This window comes from Rhipicephalus microplus, chromosome 1 (genome assembly GCF_043290135.1).
Source record: "Rhipicephalus microplus isolate Deutch F79 chromosome 1, USDA_Rmic, whole genome shotgun sequence".
Lineage (NCBI taxonomy): Eukaryota > Metazoa > Arthropoda > Arachnida > Ixodida > Ixodidae > Rhipicephalus > Rhipicephalus microplus.
The window spans coordinates 211,702,522-211,722,653 of record NC_134700.1 but is presented as its reverse complement, the minus strand read 5'-3'; the positions used below and the strand labels follow the sequence as shown (position 1 = coordinate 211,722,653).

Sequence of the window (20,132 nt, the reverse complement as noted above, 5' to 3'; positions counted from 1 at the left end):
AAAAATGAGGACTGTAGCCAGTTTAAGTCAAATAAACAAGACGATTGTGACGCATCAGCTTCAAATGCTGCTCAAAATCACCGCGGTCTTTAAAACTTAAAACTTACTCATTTTTGCGAATATACCACTTTAATTATTTGGTTTTTGCTTGAAATTATTATTGCAGTTTTGAAATAAAATTGCGCAGGTAAGCCGAACGTTGGGTTTGAGACTAGACTAGCCAGAATCCAAAGAAAAGGTCAAATTCGCGTAGCGAAGAATAAAAAAGGACAGTCGCAGGGGTTGGCAGAACATATCGACCTCGTAGTTTGCTTGAAGAAGCGTCAAAATTTTTTACCCGCTCTATATTCGCGCATTGCCTGTTCGGCGATTGTATCAAAAGAAGTGTTATGAACCCAACGGTAAGTGGTCATTTTCTTGGGACGACGCCGGCAACAGCCGCGTTCCCGTTCTTCAGCAGCGGGCTGTCAGTCAATGGAACCGGATACATTACTATTGTTTGCTTTTTCAGGCCTGCAGGGATCAGTTGAGCCGGCTCGTTAGTATTGAGAAGTACTTTTCTAATAGTTAATGACGTTATCGAAACAGCAAAGTTGTTCGAGCGTCGTGACCGGCGTTGTCGTCGCGACTTGCCCTACTCATGCGTGCGTTCGATGTTCTTTTGTGTTGGCATTGTTGCTTCGCAGGTCATGATGAACGTGTCGCAGCATTCGGTTATGCAGACCGTGGACAAGGAGAAGATATTTCAGTGGATAATCGAGCTCTCCAATCCCGAGACGCGCGAAAATGCGCTACTGGAATTGAGGTTGGTGATACTGGCTGCCTCATTCGCGAACGCGTCCCAGCAACGCGGAACTCGTTTTCTGGCGTCGCGTACTCGGGGAAAACGGAGCATTGCCGACCTTCCTAGTTATGCAAACGTGTTGCTTGATATACGTCACGTTGTCTGCTTTGACTAGTTAATTTTCCAGAAGTGCTCTGAATGCTGCGCCGCATCGGACCTCGATGCCCACAGAGCTGGCAAATTTCCAGCGTTTTCGCCTGGTGCTTCATGGTTGCTGCGACGCTTTTTTTTTTTTTGCCCTTAAGCACTTAACTTTCTCTCACCCTGGTAATAACCGTTTATTCTTTCTTTTGAAGCCGCAAAAAAAAATTCTCTTTAGGTATTGCAAGGCGTGAGCACTTTCACTTCATTTCCTTATTTTTGTTTTGAGCTATTTGATTTGATGCAACTGAATGTAGTGATAACATGTGGCCTTCAGGTAATATGTACTGAATTATTGCATATGGTTGTTCTGTGTGCACATTTATTAAAAGGTGCAGATGCTATTTTGGCATTTCTTTGCATGGCTATTGCCCTCTTGCATTGCGCACGTAGTGCTCAATTACGGTTTTTTTTTTTTGTGCGCGTGACGAGACGAGTCATGGCTTTTCTGTATCGCCACATTTCCCGAATTTCTCGTAGTTTTAGATCATGCTGCTTAAGTGGGCAATTTCCTTTACTTGCAGCAAAAAGCGAGAGGTTGTTCCTGACCTGGCTCCGATGCTGTGGAATTCGTTTGGCACTATTGCAGCTCTTCTACAGGAGATCATCAACATCTACCCTGCCATTAACCCTCCTACACTGACTGTAAGTAGCTGTTATTTGAAGCTAAAAAAAAAAAAGAGTCGCAAGGGTAGACGTTCATTCTTCTTTGTAGCATTGAGTTGACACTTCAAGTTTAGTACAAGCCTAAAAACTTTACTCAAGTGATCACTTATGCATGTGAAGTTTGCAGAAAGGATAAGCCATCTTATTTGGATAGGCAATGGCTTTGTAAATAGTACAATGCTTATGAGGACATATCAATTGTGCAGATGACATAAGAGAGTGGTCTTGAAGGGATACTGAACAAAAATTAGAAAAACTGAAAAGACCTCGAACTTCTACACAGAATATGCCACTGCTTCGATAAACAGATTTCATTTCCCTTATTCTTTAACAGTTGCTTGTATTTTTAATGGATTGTTAGCGCGCAGCAACTGCACGCGAGCGCGTGTCGTGAGCCTGCGGCGTTGCGATTGGTGGGTGGTAGTGGTTAGAAGAGGAAGAAGGCGCCTAATTTCTGCCACCCGGTAAAGAGCAGGGCACAGCGCCTCGCTGGATGCAAGTGTTCCAGTCCTCTTCCTCCTCTTCTCTACCTCTTTTCATCCCACTCTCCTCTTTTCACAAAATTGCTGATGCTTTAATCCAGCCAGAAGCATTGTTCGCTACCAATGCTGTTCATACCGGTTCTGGGAACCATACGGGGAAATTAGTCCTGAGACGTCGGCATTGTTGGAACACTCGTTTCAGGTCTTTGTGATGTCGCCAAACGCCACCTCTTGTAGTTCAAGGCATGGCCACTAGACGCGGCAGTTTGTAAAAAACGCATTACATTTGTTGTTTTCCCATGGTTTCAACCTGGAATGAAGGTTGTCTTCATTTATTTCGGGATCCAATCTTTCAGTCTGATTGAAAATACTGGCAGCAAAAATTTTGTTCAGTATCCCTTAAACTTTCCTCAGCCAGCAAGCCGCGATTGCAAAATTCGGTCTGCCACAAAGGCCAGGATAGTCGAAATGATTATAGTGGAGAGAAAGGTGGTGGTAGTCTGAACCAAATGCCAGCTAATGTTGCTATTTAAAAGGAGGCCTTTCTCATATCTCTTATGTGACCCAATAGTGAAAAGGATTTGGTGTTTGGAGCCGAGAAATATTTTGATACTCATCTCTGTAATGGCCGACATCTGGGTGTAATTTTGATATGCAGTCTTTGTTGCAGAAATGGTTGTTTCAAAACGTGGTGATCACATGGGGCATGCTGTAGATCAGTCGCATACCTACTGCTTACAAAACATTTTTATGAAAAGAAAAAAATATATCTGGTGCAAAGACACTCATGTGCGGGCCGAGCTACTGGGAAAAATTCGCTGGCCTTATGTTGAGACCCATGGTATAGGACAGATGTTGGCAACTTTTCTAGGCGGAGGGCCAAAAATTGTATGAAACCCACTCGGCATGTGCCGCATGGCAGAATCATGGGAGGGGGGGGGGGGATTACAGGCAACAGGAAAACATTTCGATGAATGGATAATTATATAAAAAACTGGCAGAACACTTGGGTGAAAGTTGTTTCTAGACCTAATATTTCCACAGAGAATCTTTCTCTCCCCCCCTTCTTTTTTTTTTTCACCTGTGCGATAATAGGATGTGAAGCAGAATGTGAAGACATTATCTGGCTAAGCATAAAGATCGTGGACAAGACGACCCTGGAAGCGATCTTTTTTGTTCCCAATACTCTTTGATCTTGAAAACTATCATATCTGTCTTCATATAAGAAGTCGCAGGGAGTTTGACGTTCCGGGGGCTGCAAAATAGCATCCTATGGGCTGCTTGTTGCTAACCCCTCGTGTAGGAAATGTAGAAGCTTGAAGGGACACTAAAAGTAAATATTAGGTCGACATTGATTGTTGAAATAGCGGTCCAGAAACCTTGTAGTGCTACTTTTGTTCCAAAGTACTGCTTATATTGAAATACAATCGTGTTTTAAGGGTCTGCATGGCGTTGGCGCACTTAAATCATCCTACTGAAAGCGGTCTTTCTGACGTCGCTGTTGCCGTGCCCAACATTGCCAGTCTTTTCTGTACGACCGCTGATATTAAGAGCAGCAGAGTGAGAGTACTGGGAGCCACAACATCAACAATAGCCACTAACATTTTTCTGCTTGCTTGGTTGAACTGGGCCCCACTAGATGGCACCTATGCAGCCTAACCAGGCAAAAATAGAATTTTTTAACCACTCGCGGCAATCGCCATAGTAACAGCAAGCAGTTCTTTCTTCATATTGAACAAAAACAGACAAGTAGCATTTGACTACGTCTCTTGATGTAAGGAAGGTTCTTTTTTTTTATTGCAGCTAGTTTGATTACTAGTGATTAATTGTACCCAGATGCTGTCACATCATTGGCATCATTTCCAAGATGTCCTACTCGTGGCATACATTGGCTTGATTTCTCTGCAAGTAGAGCATTGTTGTTGATATTTGCAATTTAAGATATTGTAATACATTGATCTTTAAATCCGACATGAACTGTTATTGCCCTTGTGTCCCTAAGCCTGGTAAGAAATTGTGTGTTTAGTGGCTTTTTCCCTTTGATGACTAGAAGAGCAAAGTACATAGATGACTGAATCAAGAAATTCAGTCAGTGATTCTCTTCATTGTTATTTACACTTGCCTTTCGCTGCTCATCTGTACTGAACCAGTCACTTGCTCAAAATTTGGTTGGATTGGTTGGCTCAAGTATTAATTCAACAATGAGAAATTTAGGCAATTTATTGCACCTCTATAACTGTTCAACTTGTAAAGGTGTGTGTTGTGTAACATAAGCTGTTCTGAGCTCGCAACAATAATTAATCTTGGTGGCAATGTTGTATAGAACGCTGTCGCATACTGTGAGGAACAAAACAGGTTGAAGCTTGTATCAAACCTATGCTTTCTCTGTGGTAGTCGAGAATTATACTACAGAGCCGTGTCAGTGCTTGAAACTGCTTCGGAAAAGGACCCTATAAAGCTACAAAAGATCAGAACGACGACAAAAAGGACACGAGTCGTTCTGTTCTCGTGCTATAACTATCATGTTATACGAACTAGCCCAAACTGCCGCACCTGTAAGACTATTATGTTGGGTGAGGAGTAACGCTAGGACCTATGCAAATATTGCCTGACATAATGGTAGGATTGCATTAGGTATCGCACCATGTAAATTGTGTTACAAGTAGGTGCTTTCAAATTGCCGACCCATTTCAAAAGGCTGGGCCGTGGTTCATCATGAGCTACACCATCAACAAAACATGAAGGTACGCAGATGCATGTGGAGGGCGTTTTTATGTTTAGACAATGCAGAATTTTTGTAAAAATCGTATCAAAGTACGACGCCAATCGTTATTGCACATGTATTCTATGTAGCAGCGAAAATACTTTGCCGATACTGGAATGAGACGACACTTCTTCAAGCAGACAGGGGAAAGAGCTTTTCATGCATTTTTGAAGAATAAGAAGGAAACAAGCAAGTAATACACATTGCAGGTTAACAATAACCTGTCTACTGACACAGTATTTCGGAATGCTTGCTGATTTTTCTGACCACATTCCGCTTTGGTGCACTTCGTTTCAAATTTGTCGCTTCCCAGTCACAGGCAGGAGTTGGCACGCTTTTTGTGCGCTGGGCACAATCCGTTTAGATTCTGCCCTTGAAATTGAATGAGGAAAATCGAACTAAATGAAATTTTTCTATTTCTAAAAATGGGTACGCCTTGAGTTTTCTTACATTGCGCCTTTCTAATAGAAACGACACTCAAGCCAATAATTAAAGAGGTAAGGACTGTCTTCTAATTCATCACATCAGCGTAATATTGGCTGGCAGAAAGTATTTCTGCCTCGACATAGCGATCACGTGTGAAAACGACAGGAGCCCGACTATTACAATATTGTTATTTAAAATGTGTGTTGTCAAAAAAAAAACTGGATTGCTAGTGGGTACTTTGCAAGGGTCTTTGCAGTAGGTGCCCCAAGAGTTCTTAAAATGGGGTCTTAGAAGGCAGCTACCTTGCGGTTTGTGCTTTCAGGCCTAGGTATAGTCCAGTGTAGTTTGCATCCGTGACTGCGCCCGATGCTGTTAAGCTACGCCGGAGAAACGCGGAGAACTTAGTCTGACATGCTTGGTGACGCGGTGTAGAGATAGAGAATATGTCCTGTTTCACTTGCTCTACACCGCGTGTGTTAGACCACAATGCACTGCCCGCTGCAGGGGCAGTTGTCAGAATGGTGGTTTGTGGTCCATGTTTAGGAAGCATGGTCGTGGCTTATGGAACATTCGTCTACTATCCATATTTGTGCGCCTGCTCGACAGGATTACAAACCGTGTGTGTAGGTCAGCATGGACTGCTGTTCAGAGAGAAAAAGGAACGCTCGGTAAGCAATTGGAATGCGCTCCGATATGTACAGTCGTAGGAAGCTTAACACAAATGCTCCGACTCATCACCTGGACCCTTTTGACTGATGCCAGCTGGGAAGCACTGGGCACTGTCGCAGAGATAATACCTCTGTAGGCTTGGGTAGTATGCCGACATGCATGGGTAACATCTTGGCAACACAACCCAAGGCTATGTGGTGCCAGCGCCAATCAAACTGTTTCCGGACGCACTGCAGAGCGTTCGTGTTAAGTTTGTCGACGGGATCCACCTTCATTTTTGATGCAACCTATGCAGCTACTTGAGGCTCCCACGCATTTAACGCAATGCTTATGAGCGAAGTCTTTTTCAATGCAATGTGAAACAGTGCTGAGAGTGAGAAAAGTGTGTGCGCTTGAGCCGAACGACACGTAGCTGTAGATACGTTCGATGCAGAGTGTACAGATGCGCCACTCCGAAGCTGATCGCTGCCTGCTGGACTGTAGAGTGAGGAGTTGGCTGCCGTCGCTAGCTGCACGTATCTACTGTATCCCACCACTTTGTGCACGAATTGGTGCACTGAGCACGCCGAACTATATCTAGACCTTCAGTGTATTGAGTGTTCCACAGAAGTCTGGAGTGTTCGGTAACTTATTCTCCCCTACTCTGTCTCTCTCTCGCCAACTTTCGTGCAGGCACACCAGTCTAATAGGGTTTGCAATGCACTGGCCCTGTTGCAGTGTGTAGCATCGCACCCAGACACCCGCAGTTACTTCCTCTCAGGTAAGGAAGACATAGGCTTGGCCTTGCTCACTAATTGAAATTTGAGTGATGGTGAGCGCAATCTTTGCTGCCATAGACAATAGAATGTTGGCGCTTGCAGAGAAGGTATTCTTTATGTGCTTATTCAAGTGACATGTCCATTGCAGTGATGGGCATTCAGTTACTCTAGAAACTGTGGAGTCATTATGTGTTCATGCTCTGGTCAAGTGGACGCATCGAACCCGCAGAACACATTCCTAACTTAAAGGGACCCTGCAACACTTTTTGAACAGGGGCAGAAAATGCTGCCGATCGGTAGTAGAGGCTCCCGACAACACGGGAGCCAAATATTTTATCACAGGACGCGGCCTGGAATTCGCAATAAATTATCAGTCAGCTACAAATTGCTTTCTCTCCTCTAGACAAATGGCGGAATATGCCCAAAAATCACATGTGAATCGCCCATCTACCAGCCATTGGCTGATTTGAACATGGCACGCTCGCTCGTTACAGAGATCGCCGCGGAAGGCCACCACTTGTCCACGAGTGCGCATGCAATCACACCGAAAAAGCGGTGCATTCGAAGAAGAAAGAAAGAAGGGCTCAAGGCCACGATGCCCGTGTGACGTTTTTCTGTGGCCCTGCCATCCTTCCCTGCTTAGCTTCCAGTGCGTTCTTCGGGACGAGAGAAGAGAGAATGCAATTGCAGCGTGCGACAAACTTTTGCAACTCCACTCGCATTGGACGAATTCCTAAAATTTTTGCGCCGTTGAATTCGTAAGGAAATAAGCTTTTCCAGTGAATTCATCTCGTGGTTACTTGAAAAAGCGTTTCAGGGCCCCTTTAAGAGGCCTGTAAACCACCAAGGTTGAAATTAAGATGTGGTGCCAAAGTTTTGTACGAGTCTACAATGAATATGTAGCTGTGGGAATTATTCAAAATCGTTCCACAATAGTGGAGTTAAATGTGGTAGATGATAGAAATGTGGTGATTGCCTTGTCTCATAGGCACTGAACGATATTTTATTATAGCACTGCCACCAAAATAATTGGTAGAAATCGCTGTCACAAGAGCACTGTACAATTTACAAACAAAACTGGTCACTATCTCTGAGCTTCTTTGATCTCGTTCTCTTCTTCTCTACTGAGCCCATTCTCCTTTGCCATTTCTTAATTCCCCGCCACAATGTGAAGGTGAAATTTAAGGTGAAATATTTTGTTCAAGACATGTAGTGTTTGAACATTAAAGTTTGTTCATGATTGCTTTAGTACTTTTTTTTGCATTTGCATGTTGGAAAACATGTTTTCTCTTGCAGCAAACATCCCACTGTTCCTGTATCCTTTCCTTCACACCGTCAGCAAGACGAGGCCCTTTGAATATTTACGGCTGACCAGCCTTGGTGTGATTGGTGCCTTGGTCAAGGTAAGCTTTGTTAAAAATAGAACGAAAAAAAGCACAAAATTGCAGTTTAAGAAGTGTTCTCACGGCATGTCTAATGCGATGAAAGCCTTTTCTCTTTCTAGCCCTTTCCATTTATCTTTATCTCTCAATTATTACAGCTAACTTGGAGACTGTAATTTTCCCCTAGGCCTCCCATAAGTTCATTATTTGTGTTCTTTTTATACTAGCATGAATCATTGTAACCGACAAATACTCGTTGCATGGATTGAGGCTAATCCTTGCTTTTAGGAGAGCAAGTGTGATGAACAATTCTTTCATTGCGTGTTGTGCACGCGTGTTACAGCAGCAGGTTTACTGGTTTAAAAGTGTCAGTATCCTGGGCAAACAGGTCATGGAGAAGGCTTATCACGTTTGGAAAGTTAGTGTGCCACATGGGCAATACTCTGGTTTTGTGATAATGCATCTGGTTTTGTTGTGGTTAACATATTTTTTGGCAGTATTTTTTTATTCTGCCACTGCTCTCTGCTGGAAGTCGCCTTTATTTGTGCTTCTATTTCTATGAGCAGTTTCATTGTTTACATTGTGTGGTGTTGCCGTAAGTGTAGAAAAGAAGGCATTCTTTTAATGGCCTGTAGTGGGATTAACTCCCCATGCTGCATCCTTCTGGCTGTCGTCAAACCTTTGCAGATTTTGGTACATATGACAGTTTTGTGTGATATGCACAAAGATAACTGCTTCACTTTTAGCGGGTTCTCCAAAAGCTGCTTTCCCAGTAGCTGCTACAGCAGGTGTTTGCTTGTCTGCATGGCAGCTGTTCCTTGCAGCTTTTATATAAGCTATAAGCAAGCCAAAAAAAACAACACAGCATTCTAAGTATGAAGCTGTGAGAGAGAATTTTCAAGGATTTCCTCTTGCAGAACGGGGGGAGTGAGTGAATTGTGGAAATTATGGCAACAGATGGTGGCTTATAAGCCCCACTTTCCATCTTCCATAGCACTAGATGGTAAGATGTTAAAGGGTCAACAATTCGTGAAACAGTGTTATGGTGTAGTCTTTTTTTTTGGGGGGGGGGGGGCTGTAGCTTTATGCAATGTGATGATAGTCTTTTAATAGGTCTTTTCTGGTGTACACTTGCAGAGTCTGTCCAAAGTTCCAGTAATTTTTGTTTTATAAATACTTTATTCAGTGTCGGTCAGTTTACAATCTTTTAAAACGTTTCAAAGTTTCTCCAGCTACATTGATGTGCTGTTGACTACACTTGACCCTATCATTGATGCCACTTTGGATTTAATCAACGGGAACCTCCTTCGATGAGGTCGTCGCAGGTGATTTTACAGTTTCCAGTGTCCCTTGCAGAGTTCCATTCGGGGTGCTTTTGATCGTTGAGAACAAAAAAAAAAATTCTGGTGGTGCCAGTTCATAGGTGTATCGTGGCTGGCACAGTCTTGCCACACCCATTTTGGCCAGCAACTCTGGGACAATGAGTGCGGTGTCGCTTTTTCGTCTCGCTCATGGCGAGTTTTGACAACATTTTCGGGCAGACTTTCTTCATTTGAAGATCTTCCATAGAAACGCAATGATCGTTATGGATATTCCATGCTTCTCTGCGATCATTCAAGCACTTAATTGCTGGTTCTCGTCCTCAAGTCTTTGAACAGAGTTGTCCATTTACGATTTCAACTGGTATCCCAACTGGTCGTCGTTCACAGATACCTGGCCTTTTCGGAACTTCTTGTGCCTCGTGAAAGCTTGACTTTGTTTTATTGTGGCGTTACGATAGGCTTTATAAAGCACCTTGAGCATCTTCACCCTATTTTTACTCAGTTTTGCACAAAAATCGTTTGCACAACACTGCTCTAAAGCCTGCTCAATTTTTCTCAATGCGGGTGCAGTAGATCATACCTCTGCGCAAAGTATGACCTGCTTTAGCAAATTGCCACAGGTAACTACAACTTGACTTGTTTTGAAAGTTATATTCCTGCCCGAAGCGCTGCCCCATGAGGCGCTACCACCAACTACCAAGAAAAATTCTGGGAATTTTTGGGTCGTACACTGTAGAATGGTTGTTTAAGGCAAATTTTTTAGAGGCAATGAGCCCCCCCCCCCCCCCTTTTTTTTTGGTGTCATCACCAAGTGAATTCAAAAATCGAGTTTATTGCCTCGTCAAACGATTTGTGCGAAAGTCCCTAAATTCGTGAAGAACGAACAGAGTTACAGGGGTTCGTTGCATGCTGTTGATGCTTACGCCCTTCTCTTATCCCATCAAGCGAGCTAGGAGAGAAGCAGGTAGAGATTGCACTCCTGAAAGAAGGTACGTCAGCACGCATAATGACCTTGACTAGGCACGATGAAATCTGATCACGGTTTCCCATTGTTATTTTTGTGTACAAGTGGGGCTCTTCGAGTGGTGTTGGCAGACTATGGAGCACTGCGCCAGCAAGAGGCGGCATCTCTGGCAAGAGATGCACCTGATCCAAATGCCGCCCTTGATTTATGTTGGCTATTGGCCGATAGCGGGCCACCCACTGTTTGACATCGAAATGCGTGAGCCAGCAGCTCGAAAGCTACTGAGAATGGGCCTCTGCATGAACGGGCAGCACCTGAGACTTCACTTTTAAGCTCGCCTTGTCCCACATGATTGCAAGAATTGGCTGGGATGTTCAGAGCCTGCTGTTTGCAGGATGCGTTATCTAGCCAAGCTTTAGTGGTGGTTCATGACCCCTTAACTTTGTATACATTTATAAGTACAGCTCAATAACTTTCATTCTGACATCTCGTTTAAGTTTCTTTTTCTAGTATGTTTTTCTTTATAGGACCCTGCTGTCTTCCTCAACATGTGCACTCTAACCTCAATTTGACGAACTTAGATTTAAAGTAGTATTTGTTATGACGAAGTAAATTTATAAGTCTTGCAATAAATATGGTGTTATAATATATTTTTATTACAAATTTTAAAATATAATGCATTTATTTTGCTTCAACATGTAACATTGATTATGATGAGGTTTGAGTGTATACGCCTTTTCTGAATATGTGGCTTTCTAATTTTATTGGAGTGAATCTAAAGTACAGCAGTACATTCTTGTATCAGCACCGGAGCCACGTTCAGTGGGCAATATCGCAAAGTTCTCGAGGAACAGCCTTGAAAGAACCCAAAGCAGTGGTGCAACAGCTATGCCAGTCCCACCAACTCGATAGAGTTCCACACTTTTGCATTGAGCTGCACCAAAACCATGAAATTTGATGAAACTGCGCCATGCTGCACCAAAATATCTGTCCTACCTTAAAATTTTCTTAGTTGCACTAACATGAGCGAGAAATACAGGCCACTTCGACCATCTGCAGTCTACATGACCAGTCGGTCCAAGTGCGAAGACCCTAACGCTAAACCACTGTGTAAGACATATGCTCGTAGGTCAAGAGACACGCGAGACGTATTCGCTGACCGCAACGAATGTTGATTGGCAGGACGATGCAACTTGAGGCGAAAAATGCGTTGTCGTAGTTAACAACGCTGCATGGGAAACGCCGCTTACCAGCGAATGTGGCTATGGCATTTTAGAAGCTGCAAGCGTGTGCAGGGGGGCGTTTTCTGCACACGAACAATCTCGCCGTGTTTCAAACGCCGGTGTTGTTGGTGGCCGCGTTGCTTACCACAGAAAAAGCTCAAAAAACCTTTTTCAGTCTCGAAGTTGCGTCGTCCCCACGATAGATAATTCGTGCCATCACTGGGCCTACGGGCACCTGCCATTGTTACTCTATCTGGTCTGATGCATCTTGTAAGCGAGCCAAAAAATTGTGTCCTAAACCTAACCGCTTTGTGAAAGGAAGAAAAAGGGAGAGGGGGTGTAGCGGTTCGAAAATTTCTTGGCCTCATTTTAACCGTGCAGAACGCTGCTTAAATTATCTTTGCCAGAGTACATTTGTGGCGTGTGGAAAAGCATATTAGGAATTGAAAAGGGCAGTTAGCATTAGTCGCAGGACAGGGCACATATTTTTTTTCCCTGATTACACATGTGTGCACACGCTGCATAATTGTGAGTAGTACTAGTGATTGCAGACTTCTAAAAAGGTTACTAGCTTACTGGCGATCATTCGAAGCAGTGTGCAACATTTCTTAAAACCTTTAAAAAAAAAAAGCTGTCGATCGTTTTTTTTTTTTTCCCCACCACTCCCACTCCTCGGTTTTATGAATGTCCTGAATTTCGGTGTGGCCAGCTTGGCAGAAGCAGATTTCAATTTGCAGAGTCTGTCTAAGGATTTGTCACGTGTTGCAAATGCTAATGTGGAGTTGATCATTGCCTACACAGTGGGGTGGTTCAAAATATATTGCTTTTATTGAAATGGCGGTGCTCATGTTCACTCTGCACGATTTAGGGGATTCCGAAAAGTTTGTACATATTTTTCTTTTTCTCTAAATGTAAGCCTTTTTTATACTGCCTGAAATTTTATCTTCTGTAACAGAAAATGGATGTTTTTTCTTCTTTTTTTCTTTTTTTCCCGTAACCTGCTTTGAATTTGGATTTTGGTGCTCTTAAAGCAACACTGTGTTCCTCCGAAAATTGCTCCAAATTCTATTTTGGCTGTTGCACCCCTGCCAAAGCAACTCAACTTATTGAGTTTGGAAAAATGCACTCTATAAATGATTTCCCGCAGTGGCACATGGGTGCTACCATATTTTATTATGTGATCGTAACTGGTTTTTTTCCAGGCAGTTGCCCCAGCATTTCTCCAGCAATGTGGTTGTGGCTGTACTACTCAAGCTGGTTGCATCAGAGTGTAAACAAGACACATGCTTGAGTTGTAAAGCCTAGTTCTACGTGTAATCGTGTAAATTTTGATAAAGTTGAGGCATTTGTTTGATACATACTATACCAAAACAATAAATATGTTCAGTCTGACTCAAATTTATCGCATACGCCTTTAAACGTATTGGCAACTACCAGTCGCTGGAGTTACCAGCCAACACATACATGGGAGCACCCATGTATAGGCGACCACCTGCTTTGATCATAAGTCGCACGTGCTACTTGCCCACTGTCCTCGCAGCAATAAATAAAGGGTGCACTCTGCTATCGCTTTGTGTCTGCTCGCGCTGCAGGAATACCGTCAGGTCTGCCTTGTTTTTAATAGGCTGTATTTATTTAGCCATGGCTGCTGAGCTTTGTCTCCGAGACTTTGATAATGAATATTGAAAATCCTGCAAAATCATGCATAGCTCTCGAAGCTTTGGGGCACTAATGTGAAGCAAATGAATGTGAAGGTCGTGAACTTATGGGCCACAATGATGACTGGAAAAATTCATGGCGAAAAGAAATTGCATTCACAAATTTTTCCTTAGAATTTTCCGGCACTGTCGTCTCTGCACTTTTACTTGTAAATGCACAGCCACGATGGCGACACTGAACAGGCGTGTGGCGGATGGAGACATATTGAGCAGCGCTGCCAAAAACAGTGGCAGGGAGACTTCCAGGGTCAAGGGACGTTCACGGTGTGGTGGGGGATATCTCATTAGATTGAACAAACCGGCTGTGGAAAACCTTCTATATTCAAGCACAAGTAAAATTTCATTTGTAACCATAGTCAGCTGCACACTGCTTGGAAGAGTAGCGTAAAAAAGATAAACTTCACTGCAAAGTCACCCCTACCTAACCATCGGCAAACTTGGCAAGTTTGCTGATCACAGAGTTGCTGCTCTGACGACAAAGACCCCCACATCAAAGCTACCCTAGAGTTCTCTGTGTATACCATCTCCCAACATCATCACTGGGACAGATAAAATGAATGCCAATAAGAAATCAAATGGTTGAATAAAATAAATTTCAATGAAACATTTTTTTCTGTAGCATGATATGCAGCTCATTTAAATGATCATTAATGGGGATGTTGATTTTGCTTCTGCTGTTAGCAAATTGCGTTTCTACAGTTAAAAAAATGCTGTTCTTGCAATATTGGTCTTATTAAGGGGTGGAGGGCAATAGAAAAGAAAGCCAATTTGTTTGTGGAGCTAGTGCCAGTGCTGCGTTGTAGTTTCCAAACAGACTTGGGGCAACATCTTGGGTTGTGATAGCACTTGCTAAGGTCTACATAATTCTTGGATCAGTGAAAATGAATATCGCTGCGTCGCAAGAGAGCCAGAAATGACAGGATATTGGAAGCGTCGCCCTGGCATTTGGCGTCTTAAATTTCGGCTCGAAATTCGAGACTGCAGCCTCAACCTTAATTATATTTTGTGGCTAATTTTGCAATTGTAAGTTTATTATTACAATAAATGTTCACAAAGAATAAATGAACAGTTCAAAGTGTTAAATTTACTTGTTGCATAAAGTTCAAAAGAGCTTCTGCTGTGGGAACATGGCGACAGGGTTTATGTGGCAAAATTCGCTGACTCCTTCTCTCAAGGGGCAAGGTAGTGGTTGGAGGGCAACTGTAACGATGCATGCCTAGCTCCTTTCTATGGCATATTTCGGAACATCGTTTTCTGCAGTACTTTATTTTTGTATATGTGCACATTGTCCCGTGGAAACGTGAGCAGAAATTGCGCACAGTGTCTAGTCTTCTGGTGCAGAGCACAGCGAAATGCCCACTGGCTCCCTATGACCGTGCGACTGAAGTGCCAGGTACTTTGCAGTTTGCCGGCTATGACGTGATCGTCGACGAAGAAGACGGCAAGTTCCGGCAGTTCAGACTCGTGCATAATGGAGTCGAGCAGTCGGATCCTTTAGGGCTGCTGCACAGTATAGTGTTCCGAATGTGCGACATCGCTACCAAACACCTGAAAGCTGCCCGCAGTGACCATCCGCTGTTTGGAACTCGGGCTGCTAACTCTCATCGCACCTGAAACAGCTACTCGCTTCCGACATGTATAAGATGTTTTATTTTGTGCTATTGAAATTATTGTAACTGTTTGTTTTCTTAGTCTTTGAAGGAATAAAAGTGGCCAGCTTCGCGCATGCCCTCGAAAGGCATCGCTCGCGTTTTTTGTGCATGTTCCTAATTGTTGAATTCTCTATTAAAGAGGCTTTGAGAGCGTTGAGTTCTCTTAATAAAGTTGGTCAACAAAAAAGCCACGTTCATATAAGCCTCATGATCGCTTCAGTTGTGGTCTGTGGTGCTGAGCTAGGCTATTGCATGTGTCATAACCTTCTTCATTGTGAACAGTGGTCACGAAATGTGAAACTGCTTCTCCAATTTTCGTAGTGGGCACTGACTAATAATTGAAAAGATGTCCAAGTTACTTTATGGTATCAGGAGGATTACTTGGATATTAACAAAAAACAAAACCTAAACATTTTAATTGAGTTCTCCTTGTTGTAAGTATATCTTATGAACACAGGAGGACTGAGACGTCTAGTTAAAATTTACTCTGTCTTGTATCAAACTCCATTTTGTATGCAAAATTTCGCAACTTCATCACTTCACTACAGCAAACCATCTGCTGTACACAACTCCCTTTGCCATTTTTTCCTATCTCTTTCATCACTCCATCTGTTTATTATATTATTGCACCACTTGCTCACGTGCTCTACTTTCTCATCGTTTCAATTAAAATAGCCTGGAACCTCAATATAACAAAATATCTGTTATAACAAAGCGAATGAGGAATAGTGCTGTAATAGCTGTTGTGCTAGGAATATACCTTTATAACAAATTGTTGGACATAGTGAAGTTATTTTCGTGCGAGATGCGATTTCGTTATTTTCCAGTGGCTACACCTGTGTGCTCCCTGGTCAAATCCACTGATCCGCTCCAACAATATGCCTACCGTGTTTTGTTATTGTACATTGCATAGTTGAGTGAGATTAGTGAAAGGTGTAGTCATGAGACACTTTCTGACCACTTTGACTCTTTCAAAGACCGGAAAAAAAAAAAAAAAAACTAGCAGCAATAGCAACATTGCCTGCTGTCGATAAGCATTGCAGGGTGGGTTCAAAGCCCGACGCTTGCAAGGGTATTTGCAGGTGTACCTTTATGCAAGGCTTTTTGTGATCTTTATTTAAACTGTCCACCACGGTGTGATAGTGGCTAGGGTGCTGGGCTGTTAACCCGAAGGTTGCTGGTTCGTACAGGGTCATGGAGGTCGCATCTCTATGGAGGCGAAACGGTAGAGGCCCTTGTACTGTGCTATGTCGATGTACACCGAAGAACACCAGGTGGTCCAAATTTTCAGAACCCTCCCACTGCGGCGTCTCTCCTAATCGTATTTTGAAACGTAAAACCCCAGATAATATTAACCTCATTTAAAATTTTTAATCAATGCAGTTGGTTCTCTACCCTGAAAATCTTGGGCAGCTCTTAATCGCAACTGGCACAGTCTGATCATTACGGTACCTGCAGAATTCGCGAGATGTTTCTGAATTGGGTCCTCATTTTAGTAATTGCCGAGAAGTGATTTGTTAATAATGTAACTGAATTGAGTAGGAGTCTAGTTATCCCCAATTAACTTATTCAAATGCTGAGATTGGGCAAACGTATCAAATATTTTAAAGAAAGGATTTGGCAGTATGCCTGCTATGAATTCAATTGTTGGTGCTGGACAAAAAAAAATCGCAGCATATCCACGGAGTGAATGATGATGGGCAGGGCAAAGTGCCGGAGGGTTTCGGTGGTAAACGGTGAAACACGTGTAAATATCGCCATGTACATCATCATAAAGGGGACAAACACTGTATAATACAAAAAATTTTATTATTCGTAAGTGGTAACTATACGTCACTTTTGTTCTCCCTTCATTATAATGGCTTTATGGTTGGTGGAGTGGTGGATTAGTGATGGGGGTGTAGTGGGATGTTTGCAAGGTCGAAGTAGTGGGCAGTTTGCAGAGGGGGAACTAGGCAGGCGGTCACGTACAAGGTATAGACAGACCCACGACTTTAGGAGCTTCTCCTCTAAAAAAAAGAGTCGCTTAAATTTGTTTTACTGTAGTGAGTTTTAAAACTGATGTATTTCATTAGATGTGTGGCAAGGAATCCTGTCTTATTTGAATACCCCTTCATTTGCTTTGATGTTGTGAAACACTGGCAGCTCGTGTTGCTTGGTTTTAGGTTAAAAATGTAAAGCTGTACATGCTGTTTTATTGTTTTTTGAATTCATACAAAGGGCTAAATGAGGCTTTTTTATTATTCTGATCTTTCCCAGACTGATGAGCAGGAGGTGATCAACTTCCTCCTGTCGACAGAGATTATTCCCCTTTGCCTGCGGATTATGGAGTCCGGCAGTGAACTGTCCAAGACGGTAAGGCTGGCAATGCATGTTTGCAGAACTCCTTTGAAACCCAGGACAACTTGAATTGTGAAAAATCGCCGTGCTTGCGTGGAACACTTAGCATAGCCACAGCGAAAGCTGGAAAAACGGCCGCCTTGAGCCTCTTTTAAATATTCTTTAAATAACTGCTACAAGCGCACTTGCAAGCTTCCCATTATGCCATAAATTATTATTTTTGTGTAGTAGTAAGGTGTTCACTATGCCATCCTTCGTTATTCTTCGGTGAAGCATGGTACCCACTACACACCTGCAAGGAATTCTGTGAAATTTTTTTATGCTGTGGCTGACAACGATGTAGACTTATGCCAAAGCTTTTGTAATGGGTTGATGCATTCGATGACCTACTCGTTACACAATTTGCATTGTGCGACACCTGGTTGTCCCTTTGTTGTTCTAAGACACTTTATTGCTAATATTAACGAGATTCCTTTCCAGATATGAAGCCAGCTTAGGGTCACCTAGAGCCGCGTGGACCCTGTTAAGCACCCCAATCTTTTTTTTTTTTTTTACCAGTGTTGCTAGCACACGGAGTGTTTTATGGAGTTGCGAATACTAGCAAAGAAGGCTTTTATTGACATTGCAATGGGTGACGTGCACTTTGTATATATATGTATGTAACATGGGAGGTTTACAGAAAGGCTTGCATAGTTCAGGTGTAATAGTTCTTCTTTGTGACACATTTCAGGTTGCCACTTTTATTCTCCAAAAGATCTTGGTTGACGAGACTGGTCTGTCTTACATCTGCCAGACGTATGAACGTTTCTCTCATGTGGCCATGATCCTGGTAAGCCACTGTTTCCCCGCCTTTTGTTGTAATTTTGAAGCAAGACTGATAGTTGAGCTAGTTGGGGATACATTATTGGCAGTAACAGTGCACAAACTAACGGGACGAAGAGAAGGGACACAAGCAAGCGCTGTTGCAAGTGGCTATTGCTGTCAAGAAGGCTGGGTCTTGAAAAAATACATTAGAATGAGCCATTAACAAAACTTGGGTGATCATTGTTCTATAACCCTAGGTTTGCTGAACTTGGGCCTGCTTGATCTTTTGCTGAGCCAACTGACACGCCTTTATCAAAATTTTCTGCAGGGCAAGATGGTTTTGTCTTTGGCCAAGGAACAAACTGCGCGGCTGCTGAAGCACGTGGTCCGGTGCTACTTGAGGCTGTCTGATAATCCCAGGTTTGTTGCGATTCATAAGCTATTTAGGCACGTGTATCAGTGACTCTGTGTTGCCTCTTGCATTCCTCACTGCAGTAGCCACATTTCGGAGCAGGAACACTGCAAAAGGTCATTGGTATTCAGACTTTGGCAGATGCCAGACAACAAAACATAGTTCAACATTCTCTTGAAAGCTGATGTTTCCAAGGTGCTTACTGTGATTGGAACAAATATGTGTGAGAAGTTGTGGAGGGATGCATCGAGCAAAACTTGTAATACCGCAGTAGCTGTAAATCTGTACATGTGGCATCGCCGTAGGTTGTCTCAGTCGAGGATGCACGTGTAATTTTAATTTGTGTAAATTTATCCACTAGGTCGCGAAGACAGCGATGAAATCGAAATGGTAAGCAAGGTAGTGGCTTATTGCTGCTATGAATGGATACGCAGGCTGAATCGTTTTGATGCCTTTAGGGTAAACGTGAGCCTGTGGTGTTTTTACAGGGCTCGGGAAGCCTTGCGGCAGTGCCTGCCCGACCAGCTGAAGGACAACACGTTTGCTAGCTGCCTGCAGGATGACAAGTCTACTTCGCACTGGCTGGCACAGCTGCTGAAGAATCTGGACACTGCACCAGTGACTGACCCGAGGCTTACCTATCAGGGCAGCCTTCCTCCGCAGTAGCCCTCCTTCATCACGAACACTCAGGAGAGCGGGGCGTTGTCACCACAAAGCCTTCGTCACAATGGAAACTGAGCTTGGCATCATCTGCTCGCATGTGGTTTTGCCTCAGCACAATGTCACTGCTATGGACTCTATGGAACCTTGCAAAGCAGGGTTAATGAGGGCAGGTGGGCTATGTGTCTTCCGGGATAATAGGATTTCCTGTGCCATTTTGAACATCTGCAGTCAGAGTGTACGTTTAGGCATGGCTGTCCATTGGTCCTTCTTTTTTTTTTTCCTCGCAGTCCAAAGAAGAAATTTGGTAGTAATCATAGCATCAGTGACACTCAACCAGCCTCTGCATCTGCCAAAGTGTTGTGATGTTCCGGGAAGTGTACAGTCTGCAAGAGTGACACAATTTCGCAAACATCACTTAACTTTTGTTAAATTCGGCATCTACAGGTATAGTCGAACTCCGCTACAACGAGCGCTGTTTCAACGAAATTTCCGCTACAATGAAAAATTCACGACTCCCAGGCAGCAGTCCATAGGAGTCAACGCATAAATATTGTCGCCACAATGAACCCTTTTTCTTCGCTCGTCCAGCTTTAACGAAATTTCATGATGCAATTTTAGGCTCAGACACTTACCTTTATGCAGTAAACCCAATCTTTAACATTTCAATGCATTTTAAGAGCATGAAATTGCATCAAGGACATTGTTTCAGGCATTGTTTCAGTGTGCTTTTCACCATGGCCTTGCTATGCATCGGTGACAATCACGTCGCGATGTATCTGGGAAAGAATAGGAAGCAGCGGACATTTTTTGAATTTCGAGAATGAACATTCTTTTGTTTTGCTAGCTCAAATCAGCTATATTTTTTCGATTTCACCACAATGAAATTTTCGCTTCAACGAAAT

At 43.1% G+C, this 20,132-nt stretch overlaps 1 protein-coding gene across 2 annotated transcripts; it reads left to right on the top strand.

Annotated features, from left to right (window-relative positions):
- The first annotated feature begins 220 nt into the window (after positions 1–220).
- Positions 221–19,700, top strand: Rcd-1 (Required for cell differentiation 1). Of its 2 annotated transcripts, XM_075891211.1 has the most exons (10): positions 223–401; positions 512–538; positions 687–805; positions 1,510–1,630; positions 6,665–6,752; positions 8,047–8,153; positions 17,271–17,366; positions 18,082–18,180; positions 18,484–18,575; positions 19,056–19,700. In XM_075891211.1, the coding sequence occupies exons 1-10, from the start codon at positions 390–392 to the stop codon at positions 19,231–19,233; spliced, it is 939 nt and encodes a 312-aa protein (XP_075747326.1). In that variant the 5' UTR covers positions 223–389; the 3' UTR covers positions 19,234–19,700. The 2 variants fall into 2 exon arrangements, with proteins under 2 accessions (XP_075747327.1, XP_075747326.1); XM_075891212.1 differs by lacking the exon at positions 512–538 and having other exon boundaries at positions 221–401.
- Positions 19,701–20,132: the final 432 nt, after the last annotated feature.

What these genes read in the sequence shown, in the direction of transcription:
- Rcd-1 (XM_075891211.1), top strand. An exon ending in TTAACCCTCCTACACTGACT is followed by an intron (nt 1,631 to 6,664) that starts GTAAGTAGCTGT and finishes ACTTTCGTGCAG; the next exon opens with GCACACCAGTCTAATAGGGT. An exon ending in GCAGTGAACTGTCCAAGACG is followed by an intron (nt 17,367 to 18,081) that starts GTAAGGCTGGCA and finishes GACACATTTCAG; the next exon opens with GTTGCCACTTTTATTCTCCA.